At 40.1% G+C, this 12,087-nt stretch overlaps 1 protein-coding gene across 1 annotated transcript in view; it reads left to right on the top strand.

Moving 5' to 3' along the window:
- The window catches only part of Tbca (tubulin folding cofactor A), a 57,460-nt gene extending 51,605 nt beyond the window's left edge, over window positions 1-5,855 (top strand). The window contains exons 3-4 of the mRNA XM_059276556.1: window positions 853-939; window positions 5,602-5,855. Coding sequence (XP_059132539.1) covers window positions 853-939; window positions 5,602-5,682 — 168 coding nt within the window. The 3' untranslated portion in view covers window positions 5,683-5,855. The remainder of the gene's footprint in view (window positions 1-852; window positions 940-5,601) is intronic.
- The last annotated feature ends 6,232 nt before the right edge of the window (window positions 5,856-12,087 follow it).

Here is a 12,087-nt window from a genome sequence, read left to right as displayed (position 1 = left end):
AGCTTTTGTGCCAACTGAAGAAAAAGGCTTAAGTCCAACATCTTGACTAACTACTGACCGAGTTTCCTAATTTTCCTTTGTGTTTTGATGTGTTACAATATAGCTTTGAATGGTAGATTTTACATTCCAAAAACATCCCTCAGAATAAGTGTCCCTGTGGTTAATTCTTCAGTGTCTTCATGAAGAATAGGCAAGAAGTTCAGATTCAGAGGGTGCCACATTGGTAATTTGGCTCAAACTGCTTGGGGAGAATAATCTCTCTCCTAAAATGAAGCCCAAGGATAAGTAATAACTTTTTATGCATGATAAGCATCAGAATATGAACCTGCTGGTCTTTGCTTTTCATTTCTCTTACCTCTGTCTTTCAGTGAGTCCCTCCTGCAGTGTGCACACGATGTGATCAATAACTCAATAACTTCTCTCATGCAGTAATTATCTCCCTGTGATACTATCTGAACACTGTTTTCCTTTATTACCCAAAGATGCAGGGGATATTTATATAACCAGCTGATCCCATTTTAGATAAAGGTGCTTTGTGACAGCAGGGGAATCATTTACTTTAAATAGCCTTTTAAATAAGTGCTGAATGAAAAGCTTTGCCAGTTAATTTTCACTTACCATGAGAAGGTGATTACCAAAAGGGAGAAAAGCCCAAAACTTTGTGCAAGTTCTGCTTAGAACTTGTACTTTGCAGATAATACAATCTGATAAACCCAACTTGAATTAGAGCATTGAGTCATTTAACATAGTTCTACTTTTCATTTCCTCTAAATCATTAGTTATATGTCAGGGTATAAAATAAATACACATTAGTTCTCGTCTTGACATGTCTCACAAATGTTCTTATTACAGGCAGAAATCCTGCAAGAGTCCCGGATGATGATCCCAGATTGCCAGCGCCGGTTAGAGGCTGCATATACCGATCTTCAGCAGATATTAGTAAGTAAAGATTTCTTGAACTCATATTTTAAATTGTCTTCAATCTAATATGCAGAAAACTAAAACTTTGAATATTTAACACTGCAGCTATTTGAAGAGATAGATTTTTATTCATTTGTCCTGTGTCTTGGTTTCTTCTCCTATTGGATGATAAAATACTCTTGGAAAGTTTCATTTTAGCTCTGAATTCCATGTTACAGTCCATCAGAGCAGGGAAGCCACAGTGACTGGAGAAAGAGCAGAGCTGGTTGTATTTTATCCATAATCAGGAACAGGATGCAGTGGATGCATGTGTGTTTGTCTCCCCTGCTTAGGGATGGTCCAGCCCAAGATAGTCTCCTGATGTCATACTCAGAGACTAGCATTAATGTAGACAGCCCCTCACTAGTGTGCCTGGAGGCTTGCCCCCAGGTATCGACAGCACTAACCACTGCACCCTGGGAACCAGCATGCTTTTAAATGTTTAAAGAATTTAACTTAGGTTTGAGTTATGACTCAAGTTTTTTCTATCATGTTTATTCTACTTACTTACTAAATATTTGAGCCATAATAGCTGGTATACATAGTACCAGTTTTGACCAGCAATATCTATTTGTTCTTTGTACATACTTTTTTTTTGACACATTAACAGCCAACTGTTTGAAATTTGATTTAATCCAGTGTCTCAAATTAATTTGGTCCTGTGTAAAAGGTCTGGAATTATTTTAGATTCAAACCTAAATTAAGTTGAGAGAAGGGGGACCAGAAGGTAATAGAAGCAGACCTCTCATGAAGCCACCTGAATGGGGTGGTACTGTCATGCTTCCTGGTACACATGCTTTGAGAAACAGTGGTTAGTTGAGTCTATAAATGATCAAAGTATAAGTGAAAGAGTCATCTTATTTCTTTTTAATAGTTGACACATGCGCAGGGCTGTGTCTTAGTTCCACTTTCTGTTGCTGTGATAAAAACACCCTGGAAAAGCAACTTAAGGGACAGAGCTTATTTGGCTCACAGTTCTCTGCCGTCTGTCACTAGAGGGAAGGCAGCTGCAGGATCATACCCTTCGTCTCCAGTGAACCGGCCTGACCACCAGAGCAGCCTCACAGTCTGCTTCCTGTCTGCTTGGCACACAAACACTCAACACTGTAGGCTGTGAACCTCTCTACCCTTGTCCCCAGAGTCTTGTCAAGTTTTGTCTCCTAAGGTAAAGTGCAGGCCATCTTTAAAAGTCCTTATTATCTGTACATTTTCCAATATTTTAAGAGTCTTATAACTGTGAGTTCCTATAAAATCAAAAAACACAAAGTTGTATACTTTCAACATAAAATAATACAGAGTAGACATTCCTATTTCAGCATTGAAGAAGCAGGGCGTAACAAGAAGTAAACAAATGAAACTCCAGCAGAGAAACCGCCAAATCCTGCAGGACTCTGTCCTGCATCTGGGGCTTGTGATGAAATTGGCCAAGCCCCAGCGGCTTGGACAGCACCACACTCTTACGTCCCTGCTGCCTTCAGCACTTGTCTGTCAGTCCATCCATACCTGCTGTGCACCTTGAAGGAGGCCCCGTGGTCCTGGCTTGGCCTGCCTCCTAGGGTCCCACTGCAGCTTACGCTTCACTTTATAGATTAGCCTCCCAGGGCCTCTTATCACAGGGACTGCCTCCATGCCACACAATGCCCGGCCTCAGCTGCTCTCAGTGACCCCCTCACGCTTACATTGTGACTTCAGAACAGACACCACATGGACAGTAGCCAAGTTCTGTTGACAGCCTTTCTCCTCTGGACCACAGCTGTGTCGGCTTCTGTGTGCTGAAGACACACTTTCCTGTGCAGTTGCCTTCCAGGAACGGGGCATGTCTTAGGCTTTCTTCCTCTTAGTGACTTTGCATCTTCTCAAGATGGAGCCTTCCAGACCCTCTTCCCCTCCCAGTGCAACACAAGAGACTTCTCTATGAAATACCATTATCTTTACATTTAACCTCACTCAGGTCCTCAGAGCAAAGCAGGAGGAAGCCAGGTGCTTGGCCACAATGTCACAGGAATGGCCCCAGCCCACTTCCTGAGAGTCCTTCTCTCTGTAACCTTCTACGCTGGCCCTCCTCCACATTATATTCCATTTTCTCACCATTCTGCTCTTCCACACTCCCACTAGAATGCCCATTAGCCTCTACTTTCATCATGGAATGGATTTTCTAAACCAGTGTACCAAACACTTCCACATTCTTCCCACAAAACAGTTCCATTACCTAAAAGCCACATGGTCATGTTTATCACAGCAGCTGCCCTACTTCTCAGTACTGGTTTCTACCTTAGCTTTGTTTCTTGTTGCTGTGGTAAAATACTGAATAAAAGCAACCAACTTAAGGGACAAAGAGGTTATTTGGCTTGTCATTCCAGGTTACATTCCATCAAGGTGGCAGGAACCTGAAGCAGCTAGTCACATTACATCCTTAGTGAAGAGCAAAGAGGAATGAGCTAATGTCGCCAAGTGATTCTAGATTGTAGACACTCTAGACAGTTTACACTGACCATCACACAACATGGTGGCAAGCACCCTTAATCCCAGCACTTGGGAATCAGAGGCAGGTGGATCTCTGTGAGTTCCAGGACAGCCAGGGCTACATAGAGAGCCCCTGTCTCACAAACAAACCGTCACAACTACCCTAGTTTCATTTCTGTTGTTGTGATTTAAAATATATATATGTGTGTGTGTGTGTATGTTTTATATATATATAGAATAGATTTTTTATATATACATATATGTATATATGTATATGCATATATACACACAGCTGTTAATCCCACCAGGAGAGAATAAGACCACTACTACAATTTTTGAGCCACATTTGAATCAAGCTTTATTAAACATTGGTCAGGAAGATGGACGCTGGCCAAGTCCATACCCAGGATACCCAGAGAATGGCTCTGAATTATGTTAGTCAGGTACTTCCTGCCTTCATCCAATGGGGACAAGCACGCATCCTGACGTACTTCCTACCTACAGGCCTCCAGCCTGTGTATGATCAAGCACATCCTGTGCAATTGGGCAACCATCCTTGGTTCCAGAAGTAAAAACATGTGGCTTGTCATCTTACATGAACAGCCCCCAGCATTCCAGGAAGTTATCTGTCCCTGGGCAAGTGGACTTACAGGTTAAAGGCAGTGTTGTTGTATAGATCTCTTAAGCACAGACATTTAAACTTAAGACATAACTTTAGTCCTTACAAAGCAACTTCAGGGAGAAAGGGTGTAATTTTGCTCACAATTCCAGATTTTAGTTCATTGTTATGGAGAAGTCAAGATGCAGGAACTTGAAGCAGCTAGTAATGTCACATCCACAGGTAGCAGCAGAGAAATAAATATGCTCATGCTCACTTGGGCTTAGTTCAGTTTCTCTACTCTGCTGTATTCCAGGACCCCCAGTGTCCTAGAGAATGGTGTTGCCCACAGTGTGCTGGGTCTCTGTCCCCACAGACCACCCCACAGACATGCGCCAGCCAACCTAATGTAGACGGTTCTTATGATACTCTCTCGGGATTTTGGATTGTGGCTAGTTGACAAAGCAAATTGTCACGATGATCAAGTCACTGTTGCTGTTTGATAATTGATGAACTCTAACATTTCTTTTACTAATCTTATTTTTAATGTTTATATTTCCTATGCTGATACTAATTATTAGACACATAGCTGTTCTTTCCCTTACTCATAATTGTTCCCTTAGGAGAAAAGTAAAGTATTTTCAGTATGCTCATATATAGTCTAGGAAAAAGAATGAAATTTGTGTTTACCAACAAATTCTGACTAAATCTATAGGGCACAAAAAAGAAGAAAATGTTTTTATTTTATGTACTAATTTTGCCTGGAATTCTGTCTCTATAATAAACCTTTTTAAGGATCATGAGTTCCTATGACTCAGCAGTTTTTTAAAAGATTTACTGTTTTTAACTATGAGTATGTATATGGGTATATACACGTGACTGCAGATAGGTACCACTGAGGCCAGAGGCGTCTGACCTGCTTCGAGCTGTGAGCACCTAAGATGGGTATTGGTCAGGCTCTGACCTTTGGAAGGCCTCAAGTGCTCTTAATTCACTTCGACGTCTCTCCAGCCCTATAATGAACTTCTCAAAGGCAGGATGAATCTTCACAATTAAAAGAGGTGCTAATGTTTTGTTTGATGTCAGTGTGATATACTCATTAATAAGACAGTCCACTTTTCTAATTCAATTGTACTTAACTTGTATGATGTCAGTAACAAGCTTTGGTGTTGGGCATAATTGGAGTATTATTTATACTGGATATTGTCATATTATTAACTAACATATTAGCAAATCCTTGTTTTTTACTTTTAATACATTGTGAATAATCTTTTTGTAGGATAATGTTGGCCAAATAAGGATGATTTTAAATTAATGAGATTTTTATTTAATTACTTAATGCTAATAATTTTAGGCAACTGTGTTTATAATTACAACATGAAACATACATAATACGAGAATATATGATGAAAACAAGTTAATCTCTCATTTCTTCTGTTCCCAGTAACAAAGGAGCAGAGGTGGATACATTTAGAAATCCTAGAATCCTTTTCTTTAATTCTTGGGTTTCTTACTGGTCTATAGTATCAAGTATGGAAATTCCTAAAGGACAAACTTAATTGTGCTCTTTTTCATTTCAGGAAAGTGAAAAAGACTTGGAAGAAGCCGAGGAGTATAAAGAAGCACGTGTAGTTCTGGATTCAGTGAAGTTAGAAGCCTGAAGTTTTGCTGTACAGGGTGTTTTTTGCATTAAATCCTGGGGTCCACTCTACAATTCGTTATTTTTGGCCACTGCTGTGTTTAGTAATATGAAAATGTGGTTCTTTTTATGCAGTTGCATATATTTTTCTTTGCATAACTTAATGTGTCAAATAAATGAGTTCATCTAATAAAATTGTTTATTTCATACTTTACAAAAATTTCAGTTAGCCACTTAGTTAAATGGTTGTTCATTAAGTCACATAGGTGTTTTAGACACATGTCACTTTCTGTCTGAAGTTTAAATATTGTAATTGTAGATTGGTTTAAAAATAGAGTGTATCAGCTGGGAGACTAGGGAGGAGTCCCATCTGTGCCCCTCTGGGAGCCCATGTCCCTGCTGCGCAGACTTCTGGTGCGGCCTTTGGGCAGTGGCGCCCACACCCCTGTGGGTAACTCTGTAAGAGTTCCCAATAAACTCATGAGTTCCCCACTTGAATTGTGGCAGAATCATGCCTTGGTGTGTGTTGGGCCCTTATGTCGAGGGATAGATAGACTTGGTTTGTGTGTCCCCAGGAAGGAATTCAGCAACGTGATGGCGTAGCCAAATGTGGACTGGAGTTTGTACTTCTTGTCCTGTTTTGGTGTGGTACTAGTGATGGACCTCGGGCCTCAGACATGGTGGACAAGTGCTCAGCCACCAAGTCACCTCTCCCGCTGGAGTTTGACTTCCTATTCTGAGATAGGCTCTGTCTGGTTAAGCTCCTCAGGTTCCCTGAGCTCACAATAGAGTTCACAAAGGCCTCGAACTTAATTCCTCCTGTCTCAGTCTCCTGACTCGCTGAACTTACAGACCATTGCTACCAGATGCAGCCAAACTGTCTTCATTGACTGGAAACAAGTATTTTGTCACCAAGTATTTTTTCCTGCAGAATTATAAACCTATTAGCAAATCATTTAAGATTTTGTTTGTTTGTTTTTTCTCTAGAGTACACAACTCACTTAGTTTCTTATATGCCTGGAACATGTGGGTAACTTCACAGCCCCAGCTGAACATGGCATTGATACAGGGAACCAAAATAGTACTAAATAACATAGGAAGTGTAAAACCCCAATGGAGAAAAGACACAGTGCTAGAAGTGCTTACAATGGTGGTGTATTGACCGGTTTTCTGGATGGTGAATGGTCACTGGAAATGCTCAGGACTGGAGAAGAGAAAATCCTGTCCTTTCCTAGTATTTCCGAAGGCTCCTTCCCTGTTACAAGGTGCAGAATGTACCCTCCTCCCATCTTAGCCTCTCATTTGTACTTGGCTATGGGAAGATCCGTCCTAGTGAGTGGTTTTTCCCCAGTGATCCTGACAGGAGCTTTCAATCATTTGCATTTCTTAATGGGTGTTAATTTCTCCTTAGCCTGAACAGTTCTTAGGAAGAAATAGGGGAGGGGGGGGGGGAGACACTGAAAATAAGCACATGTTTATAAGTAATGAAAACTGATTAATATAATGTTCATCTAACGTTTCTCAACTTTCTTGACAGTAACGTTCAAAGCTTAACATTTTACAACTGCCTATACCTGTGCACTGAATCTCTTCCAAATTGAGTAGTCAAACTTGTTTAATCTAAATCACTTTGCAGACTTCATCACATTAGTTGGCTTTTTAAAAACCCTATCAAACTTAATAAGGACATATCCTATAGTTGGTTGTCATTTAAATGTTATTATTAGGTCATTTAGATAAACCAAGGACAGATTAATCCCTTCTTTGATGATGAATTGGGGATTTTAAATGTTGGTAGAAATCTGGTGTGTGAGAGAGCAAGAGTTCTGAAGCTTTGGCATTAAAGGGTTAATCAGATGGTGTAGTCCTTGAAGCCCTGTAGAGTGTGTTAGCTGGAAAGAATTGAATGGTTCAGAAATAGTGTACTGAATACACTATTTCTGAATAGAATACAGAAATTAGAAGTATTAGTGTAATTGAAATTCAAGAGTGCTTCTTAAAATCCACATCATACTCCACTACTCATCTTCCTGCTCTTATGAGAAGTATTTTTCATTGGATACTCACACAGACATGTAGAATTATCTTACAGTAGGCCCGTGCCTTCCTTCTAATGCATGCCTTCTGGTGCTTTCGTATTTTTCAAGGGAAATATTTTCAGTATGTATTTACAAAGAGATGTAAATACTTTTAATGCACAGTTCTTTCAAATTAATACAGATTTTTCAATAAAAGATGAATGAAAAATGGTTCACCGAGGAAGAAATGCAAATGAATAGTTGTGTTCCTAATGTTCTAATCAGGTTCAAATTGATAATGAATACCAAGTTGTTAGCCTGATGTACTTAAGTATCAGCTGATAAGACGAGATAAGGGGAAGAAATGAGAAATTAATACTGGAGAAGTTGCACTGTTCTCATTATAAGCAGCTGATAAGTACCAGGAAAACATGGACTACCTGTACAATTAGTAAAATTAATGCAGGCACTTACAAAACTATCCAAAGGTGAAGGCTTGGATTATGTCACCCAAAAAGATATGTTGAAGACCTAACCTCCATAGTTTGAGATTGGAGCTGTGTTTGTAAATGGGATTCTTGTAGAAAGAGATGAAACCATTGATTCACCCAGTATGACTGACATCCTAGTAGTGAGAGGACAGAAGGCCATATGATGTCCCTGTGAGCTATGGGCACCCAGGGGATGCAGAAATAAATAAAGAGGCAGGCATGGTGTATTCTCCCATGGTATCTCAGGATCTGACCATGCTGATGTTCACAGAGATATGAAATAGTCTGTCCTCACACCCAGGCTGTGGTTCTTCCAGCAGTCATAAATTGTGTGTGTAGAACCCAAAAGCTCTCACGTGTGGCAGCAATAACCAAATAGAAAAGGACTGAGCTCCAGAGAGTCAAATAAGACACTTTAAAAATAACTTGTACTATATCTGGAGAAAAAAATACTGTGGAAAAAATGTTATTTCTTATGTCAATTGAAGTTTAATGTACAACGGAGTTTGGAGCAAGGAAGAGTTTGACGGAATGACTCTGAAATCCAAAAAGAATGTTGAGAAAACTAGCTCCGCCTACTATTACAACTTTAACACCTGAGTATGTGACACTTGCCTAGTGTGTACGAGGCCTGGGTTTGATCCCTGGAGCTCACACACCCAAGTGCATGCACACACACTTTCTAAAAAGAGAAAATGGGGTCAGGAGCAAATTATATATGATATATATGGAAATACATACAAATTTACATGTACATACATGAATTCAGTGTATGATAAAAGGTATTTTAGACCCCTGGAGGAAAAATAGATTATTAATGACTCGCTAGCTATCTGAAAACAAAATACAGATATTTTTACCTCTGACATCAAAATACATTTAAGTTGGTCAAAGATTTCAATATGAAAGAGAAAAAAAAACCAAAAAGCTGGAAGGAACCACTGATGAAGACTTCAGTTGGTGCAGTGAGTAGAGAGATGGAGCTTAATGCAATGTTAGGAGAATATTTTCAAGATTCTCCACAAATTAATGTTAGATGCAACTCAGCCTGCATCAAAACTAGGGATGGGGCAAATGAACAGAAGACGACTACCTAGGAAAAGCTTAAGATGGAGCCTGGGCGGGAGGTCAGGAGAAAGGTTAGGAAGCACTGCTGTGGGTGCTGAAGTTTACCCATCGGGAAGGCTGTCATCTAAGACATCCACAGAAGAGACAAAAGAGAGCCGTACCCAGCATGTATCACGTGCTTGCCTGATAGAGCTGGCGGTTTAAGTTGGTAAAAGAATGGTGGTGGTGGCACACGCCTTTAATCCCAGCACTCAGGAGGCAGAGGCAGGCGGATCTCTGTGAGTTCAAGGCCAGCCTGGTCTACAGAGCGAGTTCCAGGACAGCCAAGGCCACACAGAGAAACCCTGTCTAGGAAAAAAACAAAAAATAGGAAAAGAAAAAGAAAAAAAAAAAACAATTGAGGAAGCTTGGACACTGGATAATTGATGACAATGAATTAGTGTTAATTTCTTAGTTGTGATGTTATCGTTATTATATTTGTTTTTTTTTTTTTAAACAGCGGTGCATATCTTTGAGAGATTATGCTGGTGTATTGATCAACTAAATTACAACATGGATGAGTTTTTCTTGAAAGCAATTCAACAGACTGAGGCAGTCGCTGCTGACGTGGTCATTTTGTTTTGTTTACTTATTGTTGAGACCATAAAGTTCTTCCCATATCCTGGATACTGTACCACATGTATCTTTGGGACGTACTTCCTCCCAATCTAGCATATAGGTGGCCAGTTCTTCAGCACTGTTTGCTGAACAGACTACGCTTGCTGTTTTCCAATCAATTGGCCAAGTTCCTGGGGGCTGCTTCCGGACCCTGTTTTGTTCCACTGACCCATTTTCCGTCCTTTCAATACCACCTTTCTTGACTGCTGTCACTTTATAGTAAACCTTGAAATTGAACAGTGCTATCCCCCTTCAGCCTTGTGTTATTTATTCTGGGTGGTGTTTTGTTTTGTTTTTTATTTATTTAACCCATGAATCAATTCGTTGGCCTCCACAGATAACCTGCTGAGATTTTGATGGGATTGCATGAGGCTGTAGATGAATGAAGTCAAGAAGGACTGACATCTTAACACTGTCGCTAAGAACATGGATGTCTATCTGGTTTTTTGTTTTGTTCCCTGTAATTTGCCCCCAAGGACATCTTGTATGGATTCTGTTAGTTACACCTGTGTATTTCATTTTCCAGGCGTTCAGACATAAATTATACTGTGCTTTTAGTTTGGAACTCTGCTTGCTCATCAGCAGTAAATAGGAAAGCAGTTTCTGTGATCACATGTTAGTTCATGAGCGTTAATTCCTTTGGATGTTCAGATAGACAGTAATGACCTCTTTGCATAAAAACAGTTTTACTTCCTTCCTGTACTATTAGTTTTTTGTTTTGTTTTATTTCAACTTGACACAAATTTGGGAAGAGGAAACTCAATTGAGAAAACGCCTCCATCAGATTGTCTTTCCAGTCTCTAGGGCATTTTCTTGAATAATGGTTGGCACGAAAGGGTCCAGCTCACTGAGGGTGATGCCACCCCTAGATGTGGTCTTGGGTGCTGAAAGAAATCAAGCTGAGCAAGCCGTGGAGAGCAAGCTAGTGTAGTAGCCTTCCTCCATAGTCTCTGCTGCAATTCCTCCCTTGAGTTCCTGTCCTGACTTTCTTTTACAGTGGACCATCATGTGGAATGATAAGGTAAAATAAATCCTTTCTCCCCAACTTGCTTTTGGTCATGGGAGAGCAGCAGAAACCCTAAGACACTTCCCAATCCAGACACCTTTAAATTTATTGTCTTACTTTCTTGGCTAGAAGTTCTAATGAGCAGTTATCAGAATTCATTCTCAATGGGAGAGCGTCTAGATTTTTTTACCATTAACTATTTTTTACCATTTACAATGTCAGCTGTAGGATTCTCATGCATGTTCTTTGTCAAGTTCAGGAATATCAGCTTAGTGAGAGTGTCAGTGTTGGATTTTATCAAATGCTTTATCTGTTCTCTTGATATGATCATATGATTTTTCTTTTTCAGTCTGTGGATGTGATTAATTACATTAAAAGATTCTTAAATATTGGTCCATCTTTGCATATGGAGATAAATCTCATTTGGTCTTTGTGATATGGAATTCTAGACAGGAAGGAAGGGCCATTTGTAGAAATCTGATTTCTGAGGACTGTCTGAAACACAGGGCTGTCAGTATGTTAGCATCCTCTGGCACAAATGGCATATTTGACGTTGGTAATATCCTTTCTGATGTACAGTAGGTACCTCCCATGTCAGACACACTCTTTGGGACATATGAATAGCAATATTTCAACATCCTAAGACATGTATGTATATATATCATGGTTTATGGTCATTAACCTCCTTTACAAATCATCTGATCAGTGGTCAGTACTGCTGTTTTTGAGTAACAGACAAGGTTGGAGGCCTCCTGAATTAAGCAGGAAGTCCATTTTACCTGAAAAGGGCCAGCTCAAAGCAGTAAGATAGACATGAAGAAAGTGGGAGGAATAATTATCCCCTAATGAAATGTGGGCTTACACACCACAAAGGGCAATAGCTCTAGACAACAGCTCCTAGGCTGCCACTGCTGAGCCTGACACTACTGAGCCAGCCCACTTTCTCGATTTCTACCTCAGAAAACATAGCTTTCTATCTTCCTCTTCTTTCCATGTCCCTTCTGCCAACAGCTCCCCGTCTCCAGTCCACCTGCCCTGTTTCTTCTTCCCAACTCTAAGGAATCATCCTTGAGTTCCATCCTTGAGTACCTCATTGAGACAATGGGTAACAGAATCTCAGGGTTCTATTATTTGAGCAAGAGGTGAGTGAGTCTTTGCTGCTCTGAGCTCCTGGGATTTTGCAGCTT

The sequence above is a fragment of the Peromyscus eremicus genome, chromosome 11 (genome assembly GCF_949786415.1).
Source record: "Peromyscus eremicus chromosome 11, PerEre_H2_v1, whole genome shotgun sequence".
NCBI lineage: Eukaryota > Metazoa > Chordata > Mammalia > Rodentia > Cricetidae > Peromyscus > Peromyscus eremicus.
The sequence above is the reverse complement of the archived record's forward strand: the minus strand, read 5'-3'. Positions and strand labels throughout refer to the sequence as shown.